The 23,667-nt window shown below is 49.6% G+C and overlaps 1 protein-coding gene across 7 annotated transcripts; it reads right to left on the reverse strand.

Moving 5' to 3' along the window:
- Positions 1 to 4,825: 4,825 nt before the first annotated feature.
- On the reverse strand, positions 4,826 to 23,322 carry LOC114844626 (protein Dok-7-like). Of its 7 annotated transcripts, none has more exons than XM_029132152.3 (13): positions 22,950 to 23,304; positions 22,823 to 22,868; positions 21,946 to 22,176; positions 20,255 to 20,455; positions 17,234 to 17,353; positions 14,704 to 14,802; positions 13,620 to 14,422; positions 12,650 to 12,698; positions 12,000 to 12,524; positions 10,938 to 11,026; positions 10,017 to 10,086; positions 6,860 to 7,039; positions 4,826 to 5,653 (listed from the first exon to the last, which is right to left on the reverse strand). In XM_029132152.3, exons 1-13 carry the CDS (start codon positions 23,001 to 23,003, stop codon positions 5,517 to 5,519), a joined length of 2,604 nt encoding a protein of 867 aa, XP_028987985.1. In that variant the 5' UTR covers positions 23,004 to 23,304; the 3' UTR covers positions 4,826 to 5,516. The 7 variants fall into 7 exon arrangements, with proteins under 7 accessions (XP_028987985.1, XP_028987977.1, XP_028987994.1 ...); XM_029132144.3 differs by having other exon boundaries at positions 12,000 to 12,545; XM_029132161.3 differs by having other exon boundaries at positions 12,000 to 12,521; positions 22,950 to 23,303.
- Between the last annotated feature and the right edge of the window lie 345 nt (positions 23,323 to 23,667).

Raw genomic sequence — 23,667 nt, forward strand, 5'->3', positions numbered from 1 at the left:
CAACCACGCGACGGCTTCTCTGGACACGTGTGCAGCCGAGGGGGAAAAAACGTGAATGCGGCAGCTGCTGGCACTGATGACGATACAGGAAGTGAGGCTGAAGACGCAAAGATGCATCCGCAACTGTGTCTAAAACGTCTAATGACATCATGAGTTAAAGTCCAGAGCAACATTATCCTCTGAAGTGACAGGACGCTGCCTACTGTATCTGTCCTGGATGAACAGCGTGTCTGCAGAGCACTAATCGATGTGGAAAGTACCTTTTTAATATCCCGCCGCATCAATATGGCCGCTGCAGCCGAACAGGCCATTATGTTTCATCATCGCGTCCTGCTGCCAGCGCTTTGTGAAGTATATCTGATCCAGTTATGTGTGAGTGTCAGCGGCGCTGCGTAGGTCCATCACTGCGATGTGTGTGTTAGCGGCGGCACGCTGAGCTGCAGAAGCTCTCACCCCTCCCACGCCGGCGTCTTCTGTCTGAGAGGAGAAAATGGTGAAAGCGTCTAGTGGCTTTTAAAGCGGTGCAGTTACATTGAGGAGATCGTGATTGAAAGAGAAGCAGGTGCTCTGGACTCGTTGAAGGTCGTAATAGGCATCGGTAATTGAGACGCTGGGTGTTTATGTCCTGAGGAGACCGGACTTTCTGTCTGCTCTGGAGCAGACGTGTCACCGTCGTCAGATCAGCGCGGGAGCATTACAGCATCTGCTCGCGGGTCCGAGAGCGCAGGAATAATCTCCACCTACATTTCGAGCCACGATTGTGCGTTTTCACAGCCTTCGCCTCCAAATCCTTGTGAATCAGCTCCGCGCGTGATGCGCCTCCTTTGAGTCGGGCCTTGAAGAGCTAATGAAAGGCTGCATTTTCGGCCCGGCATCATGCTGGGACCCCATGAAAACATCACGGAGCAGAGAATGATGGTACTGTAAGGTAAAGAAAGGCGCGGGCTGGTGCTGCAGAGGGTTATTTAAGCCTTAAAGGTCCAGAGGGGTTCTGGATCTCCACTCACTGACCCATAAGAGCGCGTTCTCCTGAGCAGGTCTCTGTCGGTGTCAGACATAATGTAACGCAGCACCGAGGTCTCTGCCTCGGCCCCGGTCCCGGCGCTGCTGCTCACCATTAAGTTTCACCTGGTCATGTGTGCGGATCAGAACTCAGCTCTTACTCCGCATTTTAGCTCGTCTGTGTCGGAACAATGCCGTGTTCTTAATGCGTTTGGTGTCACATCGCCGAGAGCTGCTGCTCCTTTCACACACGCTACTGTATTTTCTGCCACAATAACAAGAGCAACATACATTTGCATCAATTATGATTTAACTGTAGTGCTACTATAATTATCATTTTTACCCGAATATGGGGTTAAATTAGCGCACAAGCCAAGGAAAAGGGACGGTTGCGTGTAAAATGCACATTCTCTGGTCACTTTTTTAGGGACGCCTGCTTCATGATGCCAAATAAAGCAACACAAGGCTTCCTCACACAAACTCCTGCATCTTCCTTTGCTTGTAAATCACCACATCTCTGACTCTCACATCCAACTTCATCTGAATCATGCTGACGACATTTGCTTGAGTGGAAACAGAGCAGCGACGTGAATCGATTCCATCCACAGAGCAAGGTGTTGAAAATGAGCTGACGTGATTTAGGGCTGAGCTAAAGAAGCACTTTGTTGCTCTGCCTTGTTCTAACAGTCAGCAGACGAGCTTCCGGTCCCCATTTGGTGCGTTACCTAATTCGCAGACAACAAAGCGACTACAGCAGCAGTGGTCAGAGAAGGAGCCGCACAATAATATTTGCTGTTTCTCCAATTATTAGTAAGATCTAACAGCTGTTGGCTGCCGCAGTGATGTGAGTAATTTCACAAGCTAAAATACATCACACCCATGGCCAGAGATGATCCCATCGATGTTTGGCACCGTGATAGTTGTAGATCCACAGCACGGCCTGTGGGCATGAACAACCCAATTAATAAATAGAATGTAATGAACACACTATTATTAACACATGATCACATTCATAAGTGGGGAAAAACTAAACGCACATGAAGATCAGACGACATAACGGCTGCATCGCAGACAGAATGAAGCCTCCATAGTGGAAAAAAGAACGAGATTAAGGCATTTCCTCCCAAGAAGCCTCGTGGGCACTGGCTGCAAGAGGCTCTTTGTGTGTTTGTGTGAGGCATTAGGGGTCGTAATCGAGTTGTGCTGAACAAGGCCAATGACAAGGGCCCAACGACCAGAACAAAAAGGTCAGCGGCTGCAGTTTATTGGGTTGCTGTTTGGAAATGCTACTAAAACCTGCAGGCTCGAACCGTTTGCTACAAATCTCTTGCGACAGATAAACCCATCAGCTGCTATTTGTGGAGGCATAACATTTACTTAGAAGCCATGAAGTTGTGTGCTGGGGCATCAGTGCGGAGGTGAAGAGGCCATTGTTCAGCGCTAAGTGAACTTGTGAGGTTAAACACTGCGGAACGATTTCTAAGCTGAAATCAACTGCTTTTATTTTATTCATTTATGGATTTGGAGGGCGCGAGCTGTGAAGAGGCTGAGGCCGGAGAGTACAGTAGGACGTCACAGTCAGATGAGACTCATTAGGTCGGTAACTCATGCTAGTGCCTCTAATGCCCTTTGCGGCTGTGCCAGGCGCCACCTGAAGAGCATGTGCTGCTGTAATCACATCTACTGCTGCAGACAGACATGAAGAACAGGATGTGGTGAGGAAGGGGAACGCAGTCATCGGGAAACAAGGCTTTAGCTTTAGCTTTAGCGACACGTCTGCTTAGATTTCATACTGGACATAACGTGTTACCTACTGTTTGCACTGAGGGCAGCACAGAAATTCAAACTCCCGCCTCCTGATCAGAAAGTTTGTACTGAATGCAACTTAATGCCAGACTGAATTAAAGGGGTGATTTATGGTTTGAGAAATACACAGCTGTCCACAGAAGCTCAGTTTTAATATATGCCGTGTTCCTGTTGATTCGTTAATGCTTTTTATGACAGGACTTTCTAGTCCGGCCTTAAGGTGCCCTTGATATAAACACCAGCCCTTCTCGCAGTCCCTGTGCTTTTTAGGAAATTAAGTTTCTCGTGATCTGATGAAAGAAGCAGCGGGATCAGTGGTGAAGTAACAAAAAATGACCTTGCATGAATAATTAAATAGATGGAGATGTTTGAGTCTGTTTTTCGACAAGCAAGTATACGACCGACAAAGTAAAGCGGACAGTTTGATTTGCGACCAGTGATTATTTATTCAGCAGATGTAATTTTTGTAGAAGCGAAGCAGGCGATTTCAGGTAATCGAGACAGAACAAGGACCAGAACTGAAAGGTCCCTGACTGTTATACAGCCCCAACGTAGAGTCTGCATCCAGCTTTAGGGCCTGTCTAGTACAAAGACAACAGACCTGCAGTGAAGCTACTTCAGATGGGGCTCTAATTGAAGCCTCATCATCATCATCCTCGGGACCAACCTAAACTCTAGGTTCTCGTTATATAACCAAGTCATAAAAGGTTGATACTTAGCTTTAGGTTGGAACCTTCGTCTCGTTTTAAACTGAGCAGGTTTTATTATTGTGAGTTTCCAGATCTGCTAGCCAGATGGCAGCCTAAATTAGGTTTGCGTATTCCTTTTGGTGGACGCAGTGGGAAAGATTACAAAACTCAGCCCAGAGGAGCTCGACTGCTGCTTCGTACGCGCAAAACAGGCCCAGTAATTACACACAAGCTGTCTGTGGATTTGCATAGTTCATTTAACTACTGCCACCAGTTACAACGTGGCATTAACATTAATTTCTACCGTTTGACTACAGAGTCGGCCAATTACTCCTCACTTCCCTGCTCTCCGGCTAAATTTAACGAGTAAATGAGCTTTCATGAGACACTTGGCTGCGTCGTAGACTTTCTCCAGGTCACTGCCTGTAATGTTCACAGTGCAAGTGACAAGTCAGTGTGAATCACGTGACTTGGCTGTTACTCGTCCCTTGATGGACAGGTTTCATTTGAACTGTTAGCAACACACTGAAAATAATACACAAGACACGCTGTGGTCCTCTATCCACTTTTTTTTCAGCTAGAAGTGTTTACAGCACACTGAAGAATTATTGGTGCTCCTGTTATTATGTCCACCTTCAGGGTTCAGCACGACTCATCTTGTTGTTACATTATTCATATGCTGTCACCTCGCACCATAGCAGATCATGGTTTGTATATCGGGTGGCACAGACATACCCGGGTTTCAGCAAGCAGGCACTCACCCAGTGTCTGTGATGTACTGGGCTGTATACTATCTTACTACTACTGTATACTAGGACGCTATCAAACATTTAAAACATAGCTAAGTAGCTAACACACATCGCAATACATCGCTAACGCAAAATGTTTAGGCTCAAATTGAGACAAATCGTAGTTAAATACAGTAAATCCCCAGACACACATTAACTCAATTATTATTATAAATGACTGGTCTAACACAGTTCTCCCAGTTTACCCTGGCCGTGCAGAATTTAAGGTCTTATTAGTGTGTGTGTCTGTCTATTTATACATGAATTGGGTCACTGGTGCTAAAAAGTGTCCATATTTAAATATCCGCGCCTCCTCCAGACCACTGGGCCCAGTGGGCCACTGGTACAGTAAGTGTGTGGTCAAGTAAACGCCTGCAAGTTGACTGAAATCAGCAAAAAATTGGCTCTGAAACGCTGCATGTGTAAAACCAAGAAGCCAAGAGTGGATGGCAGACCCAGCTCCTAATAGGCACAAATCATTACTATTCATTAGAACAAATGCAGAATAAATTCTCTTCATTTATCACGTAAAAAACTGACTTCAATCATTAGGGTTTTTTAATGATGTGATGGCAAACTGGATTTCAGCAGTACATGCAGGATTACATTCCACTTCCACTGTACATGATCCAGCGCTATAAAATGAAACACGGCATTGTATATAATGTACAAAAGGGTAACAGGCACTTCTCGACTTCTTCCATACAGCTCTGTACATACACCATCAAAGTGTATGTCGATCAGTTGGAAGGAAAACATATTTACATATAGCAAAATAGAGACAAACAATACACTAACATGAGTAACTCTATAAAAAGCAACCGAATGTGTTTACATAATAAAGTACAAAGATTTACACACACACACACAAAACAAAAGACATCACTCCAATCTGTTCATTTAAATGAAATTCATCAATATATAAATACAGACAGTTGGTTAACACCTGTTTCTGAATGACAACAGTATTTATGTTTCACACTGAAGGTTTTCTAAAGTACGAGGTGGTATTTTTATGCCAAGCCATCAACTAACCTGAGTAAGACTGAAACGTTTGACTTCAGTCTGAACACAGTGGAGTTTCGTGATCATGGTTTCATGATGTGGAAAGAAATGAATTTGTCCTCCTGGTGCGAATGAACCCTCTGTGGCTTCTGTTCTCCCAAACACGTCCCATACCACAGCGCGGAGCGATTGGGCGTTTCTTGCAGGTTTGCGCTCGTGGGGGGCTTCAGTGCGGCGTGGCCCTCCTCCTCAGCTCCAGCGTGTGCAGGCCCCCCTGCCGGCCCAGCGCGTGCTGCGTGCCCACCTTGTGGGCCGTCTCCGTGGCAGTGATGTCAATCTGGGCGTATCTGGTGGACGTCTTTCCTGGCAACACACACGCACAAGTGGGTCCTCGACGTTAAAGGAGTCATGAACTAAGTTAGCTACACTCAGTTGTCAGGTAGTGACTGGTGGGTTAACTGATGTGAGGAGGGGGGCTGGCCTTGCTCTCCAGTGTTTTCGATGAAATATAACGTTCATTTAAAAAGAAATTATTGTGCACAAAACCTATTGGCATAAGAACTATTGCTGAACATTACTTCACATTTAAAATTCCGAATCTGATGAATGTCTAAAGAAATGTGACTTGAGCTGAGATGAGTTCAGAGTGAAGTGGCTCTTTGGCCTCCCTTGTTTATCGTGTGCAGGCCAGTGTCACCATCCAACGCTCAGGGAAATGCAGATGAGCGAACCGAGGCCGTTAATAATTCCCTCACGCACTGTCTGTCATGTGCATTATGATAATGTGGTGCCTGGCTTTAATCACACAGACGGAATTGCCCTGAATGTGCATGAACATCCCTGCGCCGTTGTATCTCCTCTTCCTGCTTGAAAGACTTTCGCCGGCCCGTAAAGTTGGACAAATCAAAGCCAGTCGCTGGATGAGGATCCCATTAGAGCCAGTGAAGTCGCAGCTGTGATTTGAATGCCCCGTGACCCCTTGTCAGCGGCGACGCGGGGCACCCCTCCTCCCAGGTGACAAATTAATGAGGCCACATGCCACGATATAAACTGTCCCGCTGACATCAGATATTAACCTCCCTCGTGTCGGAGCTGGAGCGGCCTCCGTGTTCCTGAGGGCTGTGACGCTAATGGGCGACTTATCTGTCAATTACAGCTCACTGCCGCGTCTCTAGTGACAAGGACTCAGCTGTCTCACAGCGAGACCAGACCAAATCAGCTCAATGGCTTCAGAGCGATTCCTGTAACTCTACTCTCTTCTAAGTAGAATGAAATTACAGGAAAATCACAGTGCAGAGTCACTTTTCATCCTCGCTTGATGCAGATACTGGATTGCGTTTAAAATTAGGCTACAGAATTTAAATAGAAATCACATTTTAAAAACTGTGCTGCTGCAAAGTCCCAAAGATTCTCTTTGTTCTTTTTCAGATGTTCTTCAATGTGTCCTTGGTCTTTCCATATACTAAAGATGCTAAGAAACTAAAACTCCTTCGTCTGAGGTCGACGCTTTAGTCTGGACTACGTAATACAACCCTGTTCATAGCTGATTTGTTTGGGATGCGTCCTCACTCTGTGCTGGTGGCGGCGCCGCAGTCCCTCGGGTGCCGAGTCCAGGCTCCTGCAGCTCCAGCTCCATGTAGTTGAGCTGCTTCTTGGACGTGGGACTAACAGGGATATTCACATATGTCACACCTTCACTCCGCGACCTTTCGGGAAGTGCCGCATCTGGGGGGAAAACGAACACTGGCCCTGCAAACGCAAGAGTGGAACCCTCATAAGATGGAGCTTGTTCGTACAGGAAAGTGGTTTTCTCGCTCACTCACTGGACCCAACAACTGCAACCCAACAATCTAATCTTTTGCCTGACTCAATAATCAGTAGTTTAAACTTTAATTAAACTCTATGACCAAGTGTCAGAGTATAAACACATGAAACAGCCAAAGAGAATTAGTTTTTACATTATGACCCTAATTTAAAGACAGTATAGAAGCATATAAACAGCAGCTGATATTAAAGCACACAGTCATAATACCTTAATTAAAAGCTGGAAAACATCCACTCCAGGCTGGAACACTCTTGAGACATCAATACTGAGCAGCTTAATGTTAAATATTCATTTGCAGTCAAACAGCAAAGCACGTGTGAGATCAGCATTTTACTGTACATCTCACTGAACTTCCCCTTCAGCCCCAGAGCATAATTAGACGTTATTAGCTTGTGTCCCCAAAGGCAGATTCTGGGCCATATTATAGGCATTTTGTGCAATAGGGTAGAAACCTGCAGCTTACTGCCACTTTAATAAAACCGCCAGGGCAGTTTGTCAGACTGCTGTAAACGGTGGCCACATCCACACGTGCAAAGCACCAGGAGCCACGTCAAATAATAAGTCCATTATCTGCGCTGGAAACGGGCAGTTTCAACAGAAACATTCTGCACAGACACAGGTAAAGCCTCGCTAATCCATGCAGTTGATCAAACAGTGGAGTCAGCAGGAACGAGGGCTTCACGCGCAAGCACCAAAGCAAACGATCACACGGAGCAGCCTCTCCGTCGCACAAACCGTCGCCCCGATGCTGCATGAAGTGCATTGTCTTGTGTAATTTACTGCACTTGATGAATGGTGTCTATTGACTTCGCGAAGCCTCTGTCAGCTTTACCCGTCATAAACCTGAAAGCCACCAAGGATAAAAGGTGCACAGTTGAGTTCAGTGCCGGCTGCATAAATTGTCTGACTCCATGTCTTTATACTGAGTCAGAACCGCTGAGTAAATTATGCACATATTTTAGCCCTGTGATGTATATTATTCCAAAAAATATCCCTGTAATCTACAACAGGAGAAAGATCCCGGAGAGAAACCTGAGGACAGTCTCTTCTCCTGCATTAAAACTGAACTTCAATGTCTATGTTTAATTCATATTAATTTGTACGTGCCTGTCTTAATATAGAAGAATATTTTCTGTTAATATTTGTTTTTTGGTTGATGAATGTTTATTTCCATGAATTAATGGTTTCTAGCAGTAGAAATGTCTGTGTCAGCTGCTTTCTATTGTAATCCCTTAGTTTCCATAGTCAAACTTTCGTGTGTGTGCAGTGTGTAATAGTCGAGCTGTAACTACACAATTGCCTAAATGCAGTTCTCTCATTTTTGCATTGATGCTGGTATTATCTAACATTTCAGGACAAAGGACGTCCCCTGCTATTGACTGGTCCGTTATCAGCGGCTCCGAGGCTCCCACCACAGGGGACGCTCGTACAATCAGCCAGAAGCCATTAGACGCCGGCGGAGCCTCGCTGGGTGCAGCCTTTGGCAGCATCGCAGAGGCCTGAAACCTAATTGATCAGTCTCCGAGCAGCCCCTTTGCAGGAGCGTGGTTTTATAATGGCTGCCATTACAACAGTGGGGTTGCCCGCAGCTCCAGAGCTGGGAGGCATTTCAATAATGCCCTGTGTGAGGCTTTGAGGAGGGACGTTGGGCTACACCTGACTGAGTTTACTGACCCAACCTCACTAAGGCAGCGGCTTTAAGGGGGAACGGGTGGTCTCGCGCCCGGTCCTGGAGGCGGGAGGCCTGTTCAGGATGGCTTTCTACTCAGCAGGGAGACACTAAACGGTGGTATGGAGGCAAAACCGTGTCAAAAACACTTGTCTCACTCCCATTTTGGGTTTCACCTGCCGCCCCTGATGTCCCCCCAGCGGCTTTAGGTTCCCAGACAGGCCATGATCCCTCCTTAGGGCTCCCAACCTGCTGGCTAACGTCTGCAACCAGGCCACGGGTAGGTGTAATGTCCTCATGACTGTAAGTAATGCCCAACCAACCACCGCTTGTTTTCTAGATCAAGTGTGATTGATGCAGGAGTGATTGACAAACAAGAGGACACCAGGAAACCCGCTGAGCCTGGATAGAACCAACAAAACATGTCTTGGGCCATTATCTGGATTCTAAATCAGGATAAAAGCTGCTTTCACACTACATTTTGCCCCGTAGCATTATATGAATGAGCCTTCATGTTCACAGCAGCCTGAAGTGACCCTCCTGCACCTTCCGACACCTCCTCTGAGGCAGGATGAGGGGATGGAGGACCCGGGAGCCAGGCGGAGCCCTGTGTACAAGAGCACGAACATGACTGATGGCTTCGGCGCCTCGTTGTGACAGCTGCTGGGACTACGTGGAGCCGGCGCGCATCAGGCGGGGGCCCTGTTTCTGGGCGTGGGGCGCTTAAGTGGCCGAGCGCCTTCCCGCCGCGCGTCAGGGCACCGGCGCTCGCTCTCGTCGGCTACTCATCCGCTTCTTCCTTCACAGTTGACTCACGCACTTGCGGCGTTGCACGGCACGCAGATCAAAACGTTAATATTCACTCTGGGATGAGAGGAGAGGATGCTGAACCAAGCTATTTATTCCGAGTGACACTTAACGGCAACACAAATTACACAGGACTCATCCCGTGTTCGCTTCACACGCCTCCTCAGAAAATTAATGCCGTTTCAACCGACACATCAGCGCGGCTCCAGTCGGTCGCATCATTAGTATTACATTCATGTCAAAAACAAGAGCTAATAATAATAATATCAGTAGGAAACGTGATGTTAGAGAACCAGACCGTCCTCTCATCATCAGCTTTTTGTTCTGAACGCTAAGCTACGTTAGCGGCGCCGTCACCTGCCCCGGGCATTGATGCTCGGTCACAGCACAGTCAGAGCCGCCATGTTTGACCTCAGTCCACTCACCTTCAGCCTCCTGAAGGAACCTCTGCTGACTGCAGCTGCCCATTGGCTCGTACTTGCTTTTTTCTTCTGCCTGCGTTGAAGGAACAGAAATCGCAGTTGATTACCCACCGCGGCGGCTGCACCCCGCGCATTGAGTCATTACGGCACACATGCGACCGCCGTTTTGTGCGTTAGGGAGGCTGATCCGCTGGGAACACTGGCCGAGTCTTACATGTGGAAACACAGGCTGCGGCGCCTCGTCGTCACAGATGGATAACCGTGCCTTTCAACTCGTGCTCTATAATCTCCGATTCCAGGCGGCCATTGTGGGAACCTCTATTGTGGTGTGAAAATTGGTGGTGGAGTGCTGCCACACTGCTTTCAGACTCGCCGAGGGGCCATTTCCTCCGCGGGGTCACCATCACGGCTGCACATAACGAGCGTGACACCCGAAGTCTGTCACGAACATCAGCCGACGACTCTGCTGTTATTACACGTGGAAACTTGCCACTCGTAGCGGAGTTCTGAGGCTTTAGGGCTGAAAACAGACCCAACCACGCGTCTAGATGTACATTCTATGACCATGAAAATGCATTTATCTGCCATTCGATCGGCCCGTAAACAGGAAATGGGGTAAACCAGTTACGTAGCTTCACTGTCACCTTTTACGAGACCTATTTATCACATCCTCTATAACGGGCGGCACAAATCAAACACACCACAGTCTAGTCTAGTGTCAACACAAGCATATACCAACAACCTGACAACTGAGACTAATCTAAGGCGATATTTACCCAAACAAACACCTCTATCAGACATTCAGCCACTTTGAAACATGGGCTTTTCTTGCTTTTTCTAACCGTCCCAATCAAATGGCTTCACTCACAGGGCAGAATGTGTTACATTGTCAAAACGTTTCAGAAGCTGATGATGGCATCTCACCTCCGTGTTCCTCTCCGTCTTCCGTGACTCCATAACTTCATAATCAGGGTCAGTCCGGCGTCTTTCCTCTTTGCTATTGAGCCTTTTTTCTGTTGGGAGAGAAAGACACCGAGTGATTTAAACATGAGAAATCATCAAGTTCCTAAATCTGATGAAATCATCCCACTGTGAGTCTTAGGGCATAAAACGCACAAATACCTGCAGATCCACTGATCTGGTTGCAACAAACACCTTGGGACAGATTCATCATCTCACAACAACAGACTATTGCGCAGATGAAAAATAATCTAGTTTTGCTGCCTGGTGCTAAAGGCAACCGAATAATCAGAAAAAGAGGTGGTGCTTAAAAGAAGAGGTTCATGCAACGATTGGGTTAATTCATTTTCATCCTGTGCAAATGTAAAACCTCATCAAAGCATCCTCCTAATAATTGGTATTGGTATTTTATTGGGCAGAAAGAGACACGATTAAATATGAAAAACCTATTTAGACACTTGTCACCATCACCAAAAGTGGCATTTTTCTAAACATCCCTCCATGACCAATCACACACATCTGTCAAATCATTTCTTATTTACCAGCCGATACCCTGATGTACTGACTTCACTACGGTTTTAGTATAGAGGTTATTTGCAAGCATCACATTAGTTTGTCCACAAAAGAACAGACAAGTTCACACTGAACCTGAGCTCATTACTGAACCGATGACCAACTGTTAGCTTGTTTGTGTATGGATCATACTGTTATCATGCTGCCGTCACTTACTGTAAATATGGGGAGGTTTCTTTGTATTTCAGACATGCCCAGAGAAACGTGTGAACTGTGTAGCGACTGTTTCCACAGGTTGTTAGAAAGCTCAGCGGCAGAAAAGACATTGCAAACGGAAGCATCAGATCACAGGACACGCCGTTGATTCAACAAAAGATGAAGAGAAAAGGGTTTTTTATTGAAGATAAAAAGAAAATCAGGACAAAATGAAAGAGAGGATCCGTTTGAAAAGGCCGGAGGAGCTGGAACCAAAGGCTACGCTGATCTTTGCTGTCGGCTGAAGAGGCCTCTTACCTTCGCTGGTCGACGCCGGGCCCTCCGCCTCTTCAAGGCGCCGCCGTCCCTCCACGCCCTGCTCTCCATCACTGGGACCAGGACACGGCAGCTCCTCCTGGCTCTTCTTCCCAGTTAAAGGCGTCTGTGGGATGAACGCGTTGCCGTTGTGGTACATCTCAGCAGGTCCGACCCGTGACGGAGGGTGGCAGTGCCGGCTCTGACACTTGAGACAGTTTTCATAGATGGCGTCTCTCCTCTGCCGCCGTGAATCCACCGGTTTGAGATCGCTTGCGACAGCGGGGCTCATGGGTACGTACACGTTTGCCTCCGGCTGCATCTGTGCACTGGGAACGCTCAGCAGGTCGGCTAAGAGACGGGCTAGTCCGTCGCCTCCTTCCACCGCCAGCAGCGGCGACTCCTCATTCGCCTTCGCCGAGCCGCAGGTACTTCCAGAACCGAGCTGGGCCCGAGGTTCCTCCGCTGCCAAGCTGTGTGCACCAGCAGAGGCGGCTCTGCACGGTGATGTGACGACGCCCTGATCTGCTGGGTTAAAAAGGCACCGCTCTGGAGGCAAACGAGGGCCGCTACAGCAAACATGCACCCAATGTAAAGCATGCGAAGGACAGCGCATGCAGCGTGCACGCGGCGGCGCAGCTGAATACACTTACGTGGCAGCGCAGGTATCCCTGAAGCACCTGTCGGAATATACGGCGTCCCCTGTTGAATGGTCAAAAACAATATGGCAGTTAGATTGGTTAAAGAAACATTGAGAGATCATTCGAAACACGTTTTAAATATATAGAGAGAATATTCTAATATTCCAGGGTTTTTACTTCCAATGGCCACAAAGAAATACAATATTTTACCACTACAGGGGTGAGTGAAGAGAGGAGTAACACACACACACACACACACACACACACACTCCCTTGCGGTGCTATAAAAGTGGGGCCCCATCATTGGAATATTGCCCCTAACCCTAACTATTAAAAATAAAGGCACACATCTAACCTTTGCTCTAATCCGTAACAAAACCTAATTCTAACCTCAGCCCTAAAACCACATCTTGACCCTCAAAAAGGCCTTTAAAGTTGTGGGGCCCAGCCATAGGGCCCCACTTCCTTTTCCTAAATGCACCACCAGCAGGTGGAGCTACGCGTTTAACTCTTGATCCAGTCATTCACAGACAAGCAAAAAAACTTTACAACATTTTTTTTGGAAAGGCTGTAAAATGGAAAATGAAGTTGATGAATTAGCTGGTGGTCAGTCAAAAGGAAGAGAAAGAACATTTCCACAAAAAAGCAACCAAACCCTTCAGCTCAGACTGGGAGGGTTTTACGCACTGTATGCACATTTCCATCATTTTGGTTGTAAAAACAGCAAATACACTGATGACATTCAGATGGAGCCGCTCGCAGAGACCAGAACGCTCCCAAGTTTTAGGTCCGGCAGTGAACAGAAGGCAGGAGCGCGACAGCGGCGACGGCGTCACTCACGAGATCCAAATCAGCTGGAAACACTGGCAGAGCGGAGCTCAGCTGCTGATACGCACGTTAGACAGAAGGACCGTGGGACCGATCGCTGCTCTGACACCAAACACAGGGTGGCGGCGGGTTACGCAACACGGGCGCCACTGACCTTAAATCCCCCACACGCGGCGCAGATGGTCACGATGGTTTTGGAGGCAGGTGTGAGCGAGCTGCAGCCGAGGCAGGAGTCGGGGCGGTCAGCAGGGGGCGCCGTCTTGGTGAGCGGAGCCTCCTCTGAAGGCCTGGGCTCTCGTCCGCACATGGACCGTCCTTCAGTGGGACCCTGGGAGGCGGCGGCACTGCCCTGCTCCCCCTCTCCTGACTCTGTAACGAGGCTTTCAGGGCCCCTAGTCGGGCTGGAGGGTTGGCTGTGTGCGGTGCCCTCGCTCCCCTCCTGTAAAAGGCTCCTGGGAGAGTCATAAAGGTACCGAAGGGATGTCGGCACCTGGTACTCGTGTCCAGGGGCTGTGGAGCACGAACAGGGGCTGAGGTCGTGAGCCAGGTGTGGGGGCAGGCTAAAGACAGAGCCGAAGTCCTCCCCGGGGGCCGTGTCCAGGCTGCCCGCGTAGGAGGAGCAGCTCCCGGAGTAGGAGGAGTGGCTGCCGGAGGCGATGCCGCTGTCGGCCGAGCTCTGGCGGCCGATGTCCTGGAGCTGCCGCGGGGCCTTGGCGGCGGCTCGGCCCCCGGCCCCCGCGCCGGCGGGGGGCTTCTCCGCGCCCGGCGGCGCCGGCCCGGCGGCCGCGCGGCCGGCGGCCGCGCGGCCGGCGCCCTCGGCCGGGCCGGGGGCCGGCTCGCTCCACGCGGCCGGACGGCTGCCGACGCTGCAGTCCGAGCGGCTGGTGTCCGAGGCGTCCGAGGAACCGGAAATGCTGCGGTCGTCGCCTCCGGCAGAGGGGAAGTATGTGGACGACGCTGCCAAGAGGGACGAGAGTGACCCAGAGGAATGAAGCGCTTGAAACCATTACAGAGAGATGCAAGTCTGTGTCCTCCACAAAACAAGAACAATAAATCAATGAGAGGAATGTCAAATGCCTCGACTTAATGTAACGAAAAGTTATTAAAACTCAATGAATAATTTAAAATGCAGAGGGAAAGAAGTGCTTTGGGGGATTTAAGTCATGAAAGATGCACTTGGAACATCAATATTTATAGGATGGAAGTGTGCGTTTTCAGCCTGATTACAGCGACTGTACCTGTGCTGCTCCTGTGAGACAACATGCTGAGCCGCTTCTCCAGCTCCTGGGCCTCGTGGTTCAGCTTCTCCTCCGAGTCGGTCTGACCGGCGCCGGGGTCTGTCGGCGAGAGCGTGACGTTGAAAAACCCCACTCTGACGAAAACACGAACCGAGCGCGGCTTCCGTCACGGCGGCCGGGGATCAAGTGTGACACAGCTGAGCATTTTGTTGTGCGCCGACAAAAGGCGCAGCTGTGAAAACACCTCCGAACGCTCCCGAGACGCCGGAATCAACACTTTAAAGCACGGGGGTCTCGTCTCCACATCAAAAAATCCACACAAGATATTTACTAAAAAACAAAACTATTCTAAAATGAGTGAGTGTGTGTGTGTGTGCGGCTGTTGAAGCCGGCAGCCGGGGGTCACGGAGGGGAACACCTCGTAGCCCTGCACAAATACTGCCGGGTCTATTAATAGCGCTGCCACGCGGGCGGATCAGCTGGTACCGAAGCCTGTTGATGCTGTACGGCGACCTAATGTACCTCGGCCCGGCAAGGTCAACTCTCACCCCGCGCTGGTTCCTTTCAGTCTGTCGGGTCCCACAGTAACGCGGGACACGCGTAGGCACGGACTTTACTGAAGTCCCTGAACGCAGCGTGCGGCATTTTGGGCGCCACTGTCTGGACTTTGGTGTCGTATCAACAGTGACGACACTGAATCGTTGCAGTTGTGCATTTTCCACTGGGGGCACCAGTGGGATCCTGTGGGTGAGGTTACACGCATGCCCGGGGCGATTAGAGGCTTTGGCCGCTCCGCTTGTGTGAACTGTGACTTTGACCCCTCCAACATCCTCCCTGCTATTTATTCCACTGTGCGGCGCAATAACGGGCGCATGAGCTCAACCTGCGACGTGCGAAAAGCAGCCTCTCCGCGAGCCACGTTCCCAGTTAAAGGTGCGGACTGGGTGAGAGGGAAAAATGGAGAAGCGCTACTGCGGCGAGCGCGAGGCGCGAAGTGGGCGGCGGCAGCGCAGCTTTGGTACGAGGAGCCGGGGCGAAATGTGCAACATTCACAAATAGACACGCTACATGCATGAAATACAGGAACACCGCGCTGCTAGTGAGACTTCACATTAGATTCTAATCACATCCACACTTTATAGTGTAAATGGTTATTTTATTGGAGATTTCATTAAAAACAGAAGTTTTCTCACACGTCAGAAGCTCCGGAAGCGTTATGTGATTTATGATAATATTGACTCGTTGCATTGTTTTATTTCTATGTATTTAAAACTGTGTTAACTGGTTTTTGACCAGTTGAGTGTAAACTTTGCTCAGTTTTAGCGTTTCAGTGTTTTTGTTTTGTGTCGGTTAAAGGGCTGTTTAGCTAAAATAGCATCTGAAAACAAGGCAGAACCAAAACAATGGGGTGTTGGGCCTCTTTTTTACCTGTTGATAACAATTATAGTGTTTTAGCCCTAATAGTAGGGGATTATTTGGAAACAGACAGTGAGCTTGTTTGGTGCACTGCTTTCCAACAGACTCCAAATAAAAAAATGCCCAACAACATTTTCCAGCCTCCAAACCTTAAGAAACTTCACTTTCTTATCAGTAAATACGAAGAAAGGCTCCAAACCATGATATCCTCTGAGAAGTTCTGCATGTTTCATGGGGATTCATTTTTTATGAATCCTCTCTCAACACGGACATTAAAAAAATACTGCTAGTGTTATTTTACAGAAACTAGCAATGCAGACTTTTCTAAGCAGGCTAATCAGATGCTGTCAGGTCTGCACAATGGGAGGCAGAGCAAATGAGCTCAGGGTGGACAGGTCGCTGCTTGGAGCTCGTTATACACAAAAAACAAGCCCACAGAGGCTGTTGCCATTAGAGAGTTAAAAAAATGTGTTATACTTTAGTTATCAAATATTCACTATTGGTTCAAATATTAGTTTCAGCATTTACAATTAGAAATCCAACGTCACGTTAATGTTTGATCAGCCTCCTGCTCATCATGCGCCGCACAACGCCCTCAGCTATACATAGAGCTGAATATGCGGTCATGATTCATAGTTAGCACGCTCGCTGATGTTTAAGGTGACCCTAAGCCTAGCATTTGCCACAGTATATTTAAGTCAGGGGGTTAAGGATGTGTGACTAAAATTATAAATTGCTTTGGAGGATTATCCAATTATATTTAAAAAAAAAAAAAAACAGCTGCCAGCCAAAACGTAGTCACATCAAAGCCAGCGTCTGACTCATCCTGCCAAAAACGTCTGGATTCCTGGAAGGCAGAACACCTCTCAACGATGATGCATCCTTAGCGCCGCAGCAGGGGAGGTTACTACTGTTACGGTGGCAAGCGTTGACTATGAGTTTGCTCATATTCGGCATCCATACGGCCACAAAAATAAACAGTGTCATGTAAACTGGTGATTGTGATGCGTGGAGGAAGTAAAAAATATAAAAAAAATGGTAGTAAACAGAAAAAAAAAGCACAGAAGAAGTCCTCGAAAGCTTCTGAGCAGCTTCGAACGCCTCAGGTACTGACCTGGCAATAGTGGCCGCAGTCCGAACGGGCCTCTGGTGGGGGAGATGCCTCGCACGATGCAGTCGAACAGAAAGCTGATCTGCTCGCTCTCAGCAGATGTGAGCAGAAAAACACCGGCCCCTGCGAAAAGAACACTTCATTAGTGTCAAGCTGTTGTTGATGGAGATTCATTTCATTCCACAGAATCTAGACAGTGCAGCAGCTGCCGGTATAAATGTCAACACCACATCAGGTTTCCACTTTATGGCGCCTTGTTCGCCTGTTGTATCGATTTAAAGCGCCGACGCTTTAATGAAGCAGGGGTCAGGGGTCGCGCTCTCTGGGGGTCTCGACCCCTGGCTGACAACACAACAGGTTGTCCATTAGAAGGTGTCAGTGCTGAGACCACCCAAGTGAAGTCTGACTCGTCCTAGGAGGTGTCTCCAGATCTACTATTCTGTGGCTGCATCTAATCAGCCCATGCCTTTCTACCTGTTGTGAGGATGCGGAGCACACGGCCTTTGGCAGCGTCTGGCTGAACATCAGGTGAGCTGCCAAAAGCCGGGCTGCAGAAAACACAGCGCTGAGCAAAATGCAGAGCAGGTGGCGGCGTTCGGTTTACGACACGAGAAGGTTCTGTGCAGGAACAAACAACTCAAGAGGCCTCTCCTTTAGAAAAACACAGCATCCATTCAAAGCAGCACTACTTATTATATCGAGTTCAGCAAGTTGGAAGTGTAAATTAGCTCCAATCTTCACAGTCAGTTTTCTTACCACGACACCAACACACAAATCCCAAGTAACGTTAAGAGAAGACACATTTTTCCAGCTGTCACTGTGTAATTACATGTTTTATACAAGAGGCCTGAACAAATTAAGCAGAGGGAGGTCTGCCTCGTTCTGTCCCCACCTCTGCAGCATGGTCCTATCATAATGATGATGATAATGATGAAGGTCACCGCTGTGACAGGCTGCATAGTGCTCATCTAATTATCTGCTTTGCTCATTTTCTAGGTGACGGTTGTGTTTGATTGTCGAATTTTCTAGTACGCGGTAAAAGCAGCTTTTGAATGCAGCTCCTTTGACCCAACCTCACCCGACCCACATCTCGAGGGGACCGTGACCCAATTAGCTTCGCACTAACTCTACAACAACAAATGACTCGCCTCAGAGACCAGATGCTACAGCCACCTAACACGCTAGTCTCCCGTTAGCAGCGTTAGCACTGCAGCTGGGCTGAATTCAGCAGCCGGCGCCGGCTACAGCACGTGGCCATGCGCTCTTTACACCACTACGACTCCACTGCGTCACCGTCAGGTCCACCGCCCAAGGCCTGGCGGCGCTGAATAACCCACGCATCACATTCTCCAGTGTCATGTTCACGGCAGGGTCACGGCGCCTGTAGAGCTCTGATGCCTCTGGCGTTCCCCTCGCGTCCCCTTCGCGCCGTTGAAGAGTCCGCTCCCCCGGGTTGAAAAACAAAGGGAACACGTGACGCTGAAGCATGAGCTCAACGGGAGAGATCGCACAGACGGAGCTCATTTCCACCCAGCAGGCTCCTGGTCAGGGAGCAGCCGCGTGCCCGACGCTCCAGCAACCGGAGCGTTCCTGCACGGGTTGGACTCGCTTTTCCAATATGAGACAGAACCCCGGCTCCCGTCAGAACCCGCTGGGGTCGTATTCCTACACGGCGACACTCCTGTCTGAATTAGATCCGCTGCATGAAACTAATTACTCATTATTCTGTCTCCATGCTGCACCAACAAGTGTTGTGTTGTGCAACGGGTCAGGTCAGCGAGACGTAAACAGTGACTGTAAGTTCCTATGGACGTGACTCGGCTCCGTTGTCGATACAAGCGTAAAGTAATTGTACTGCGAGAGGTTTCAGTTTTAATGATGCTGCATCGGTGAATTCAGCATTTACAATAAACTGCAAATGAATCATAGTCGGCAAAACACAAAACTAAAACCTGGCGGCAGCAGAGGAGCCGTCCTCAGGTTCCCATCGCAGCTTCCTGTGTCAAACTGGGACATCCTAAAAACCTCCCAGTGCTCTCACCATGACAAATGGACATCGCACCCTTCTGGCAGCAATAAGACAAATGTGAAGGGCCCATTTTTTTATGGAGCTCTTTTGAGCATATTTCTCATTGCGTCCGCCTGAGGGAGGCCAGATGTGTTGAGGAAAACACACGCCGTGACTCAGTTCAACCCACTGATCCTAATCTTGACACTGATCGCTGCTGCGCTCCGACCGTCACGCTGCAAATCAGCGCCGAAGCATCCGGGGCCCGGCGTCACATCCGTCATCGCGGCGAAGACGCAGAAACGAGAGGGAGCCGAATTTATTATGTGGCGCGGCTCCTCTAAATAAACGCACTTAGCGCCGCGGACCCCGGGATGAATCACGCTCGTCCGTCCACACGCGATCAATTATTCATCGCCATCGCATTAGAGGCGGCGGCAGAGCGGTCGCCCTCGCGTTACGCCGGCGCTGCAGGACCCGCCTTCACCCAGACGCTCAATGCTAAAACCAGCACTTCTGGAAAATGACTTCCACCACAATTACTCATTTCCTCTGGAGTGCTGCACAACAACATCCTTTAGCCCCGTATTTACAGCTTCTGTCACTTTTTAATATTCCGCTGAAACTCCAACTGTAGCGTGTGCTTTTCATTTGCTGCTGCACACACAGACGCGGTGCCGGGAGGGAACTCCGGCCTCAAATTACAGTCTGGAATCGCAGCCAGTGATCATTCCGGCTGCTTGATAAAGACATAAGGAAATGAGCGGTTAGCCGCTGATGAGGTGAACCCATGTGACTCAAAGCTCATTCAGCCACGGGAGGAAGATGGAGTTAAAGACTGTTGCTCTTTACTTTCATTAACTTGGGTTTATTTTTTGCCTCCATTTTGACCCTTGACCCTGTTAGCGCCTTAACCTACAAGGATATCAACTGTGGAAGCCAGAACCTGAAGCCAGACTTCATTTCACGAACAGCGTGTTAGTAAAAATAAAGGAACATAGCGACGGAAAACTCACAAAATCCACATCTGGTTCCACCCTCAAACACGAAGCCGTTGGGCACGGGTCCATATCTGCGCAGGTCCGGAAGGCTCCAGTGGCCGATGACAACAGGGGGGACGTCCCGCGCCAGAGCCAGCAGGTTGTTGCACAAATGCAGAGTTGCAGGTCCGCCCTCCAACTTGGTCCCTGGTAAGACTCCAACGCTGAATCTGTGAACTGAGCACATGTAGACGCAGATTTTTGGAGACGGAGGTTCAAGGTTTGTTGTTGCGAGAACAAGGAAACCAGGCCGCCTTTTCAAAATAAAACAATTTCTCAAAGCACGTCTTACTTTGAAGAGGTGCCAAACCCCTGACAGAGCAGAGAGGCAGCAGTGGAGAGACACCGGCTTCTAAGAACGCGGCTCGTCTTTCTAGCAACGAATGGCTGAAGGTCTGTGCAGAGCCTGGTGGGGTGAAGGGGGGGGCGTGAGGCCGAGTGGACCCATTAGGACCCACACGCTGCACGCTGTGGCTGTATACGACGCTGGAGCTCCGACACCAGGGACTGATAAAGACAAAGCTGCCCGTAAAGTGTTCAAATCCCACTGAGACGAGGGAAAAGTAGGGGATGAGGAAACGCTGCTCCTCCGCAGTGATTGTTTCAGCATGGATCTGATTTATTCCCCAATAAAAAGAAACACCAGCTGTGCTCAGAGAACGAAGGCCCTGAGCCGTGAACGCGACGGGCTCAGATCTGCAGCCCGGCGCGATCCAACGCGGCCGTGAGCAGCTCCACGCCAGCATCATCGCTAACGAGAACCCCATTGAGAACAAAGGCAGAGGATTGAGAAATCGCTGTGCTCTGGGAGATCGCTCTGAGCCCACAGGTGACAGGTCTGAGGCCTGCAGCCACTCAGCTCTGAGGAGTTCATCCAATGCATCCATAGGACGGAGCCGCGGGCAGTGTGATGCAATTTGTCTTTGGCGCCGCGTCCTCTTCCAACAATCAGTCTGTCATTCGTTACTGCTTTAAAATCCAGCTGGGCCTCTGCCACCAGCCAAAGTGGCCAACATTATTAATAGCCCCTGTTTGTTTATCGCTCCGATGCCCCAGCGGGGGGTCTGTGTCAGAGGCACACACCAGCCACCGTCCCAACTCTGACCTCAAAACTCCGACCCGCCTGCAACTACAAATGACAGGAGCTTTTAGTGGCTCCGTGGCGCTGCCAGTGTTTGTCTCTGTGTCACGGCTCCCACCAGCAGAGGGCGCTGGTTCTACTCGCACAGGACAGGCCCACCCACTAATGGGAAAGATGATCAGCAGGTGATCAACAATGTTTTTGCTTGAGTGCAGCCCAGAACAAACTTCTCATAAGAATCCTGAATAAGTCACAGCAGAACCTCTTGTAACTTGTAACGCTGCCCAGCTGTGGGTTTTTAACAGGTACCGGTGACCTTGTCTGAGTTGTGGACCTCAGACGCAGGCTTAGACAAGTCACGTTGGAATTCTTTGTTATTTTTCCACTGGTTTTGTCAAATTGCAACACTTTTCTTTGACCGCGGTGAATTTCAACAAGTCAAAGCTGTCGACATGATGAATGAACGCATCCGGCGGTCGGGAATTGCTTAAACGACAGCGCGGCGAGCTCGGGACCAGCGCTGTTTCGTGCAATTTTCCCTCGCTGGCATTTGCTTCACAGCTCGGGCGCAGGCACATTTTCTCACCTTCTCCGAGGCTGTAGCGCAGGCGGGCGTCCCACGCCTGCAGGGCGTCCCTGCTGTCGAAGCCCAGGAGCGCGGCCTGGTTGAGGCACAGCACGGCCAGGGTGAACGCCGCGCCTTCGTACGCCGGTCCCGCCTCCAGGCCGCAGATCTGCTCCAAGGTGACGCCGGCCCTCTCCCTGTTGCCCTGGGCTTTGTCTGACCTGTCCTTATAAACCAGCAGCAGCAGGCAGTCTGGACGAGGCGCGGCGCCAATGAGAGACAAGACACAGGCACAAAGGGCTTAGTGAAGTGGAGCTGTAACCTCTAGCACGCGGCTCAAAGGCCCCTGTAAACAATCAGCTGACCAAACAAGAGCGTGTCTCCTTCACACATAGAACTGAGGCACCGCCGACAGCTGTGGCAACACTGGCACCAAAGGTTGGTGGACAAGGACTCAACCTGTGGAAACAAAACCGTCCCGTGGCTCGGAGTCAAGCAAGGAGTCACTTCGGAGCACTTGTTATTTAGAAAATAGTTTGGGGACTTGATGAAGATGATGATGATGATGGTGGTGGTATAAAAACAGGTTTCTGGAAATGACTCCTCCACGATGAGGCAGCAGCAGAAACACTTGCATCTGTGAACATCTGGCTTCAGAGCGAGAGACGTACGTGAACTCGTGCTACAGCTGAAACCCGTCCTGCTACGACGCTGCAGCGCGAGGAGGCCCCGGTTCTGAATACCGGACCAGAACCCGGGTCTAACGCGCGCACCGCGCGGCCGCCCTTCGTCCGTCGCGTCGCGTCGCGTCGCAGCCATTTGCGCACGCTTGTTTACGCACATTCTCCCGTTAAAGAAGGAAACCAGCGGACTCGGGCTCCGCTTCGGTGACGTTTACCTGCTACAGGCGACGGCTTGCGAAGAACGAGCCACCTAGTTTTCCACTGTGGAAGGAAACACAACAAACTTTTAGTGCGAAAGCTCGCCGCCGCGCTCGTGCCACCGGCGTCTGCCAAACTACACACCTTTTTCCCGTCTCTGAGTCTGGCGTATCCCTCCACGACAACAGAATCCGTCATCTTCAGTCATGGTTCCTGACAGCTGCACGGTCGCTGCCTGAATGAGGGGTCACTTTCAAAATAGCTGCGCCTCGGTGCGCGCGGGGCGCACACTCACCCCCAGCGAGGCGCATGGAAAATGGCGTGACCGGTGCGCGCGCGGCCACCTGGGCTGCTCCACGCCACGCACGCCACGCACGCCACGCCACGCCACCTGCTGCTGCGGGGAAAGCTGCTGGCTGAGGCCGCCACGTGGTCCGCATAGCGCGCATTCCGCGGGTCTCGGTTTGGAGAGAATACATGTATTCTGATACAACAACCTGAGCGTAGAGAGTACGAGAGCAATTTTAAATCAAAGGGCTTTTATTGAAAACGGGTTGTTTTTGTTTAACTTTCAGTCCGACAGCTGCTTCACTTCACTTCTTTTGAAACGGGGCATTAATCTAAACACAGCAGCGGAAGAAAAGAGAAAATCGGAAATTTCCCACTTATAGAGAGATTCCAGCTCCGTGGGTCAGTGCACTGTTGAATCACGTGGCCTCATTAACAGCAATACTTTAATAAATAAGAACACGCAGTCATGTAATTGTAATACTTTTCATTATTTTTAGTACTGTGAATGCATCCTCTTCTAGTATTTTGTATATCGGTACCCTTTTTTAAAAAACTTTTTTAAGGTAAATAT

The sequence above is a fragment of the Betta splendens genome, chromosome 2 (assembly GCF_900634795.4).
Source record: "Betta splendens chromosome 2, fBetSpl5.4, whole genome shotgun sequence".
Lineage (NCBI taxonomy): Eukaryota > Metazoa > Chordata > Actinopteri > Anabantiformes > Osphronemidae > Betta > Betta splendens.

Coding starts and splice junctions, on each gene's coding strand:
- LOC114844626 (XM_029132144.3), bottom strand. CDS start 23,003: ATGACGGATTCTGTTGTCGTGGAGGGATACGCCAGACTCAGAGACGGG. Junction 10,087..10,937: donor AGACGGAGAGGAACACGGAG/GTGAGATGCCAT, acceptor CCTTCAACGCAG/GCAGAAGAAAAAAGCAAGTA. Junction 7,040..10,016: donor GTTCCTTCAGGAGGCTGAAG/GTGAGTGGACTG, acceptor TTGCGTTTGCAG/GGCCAGTGTTCGTTTTCCCC.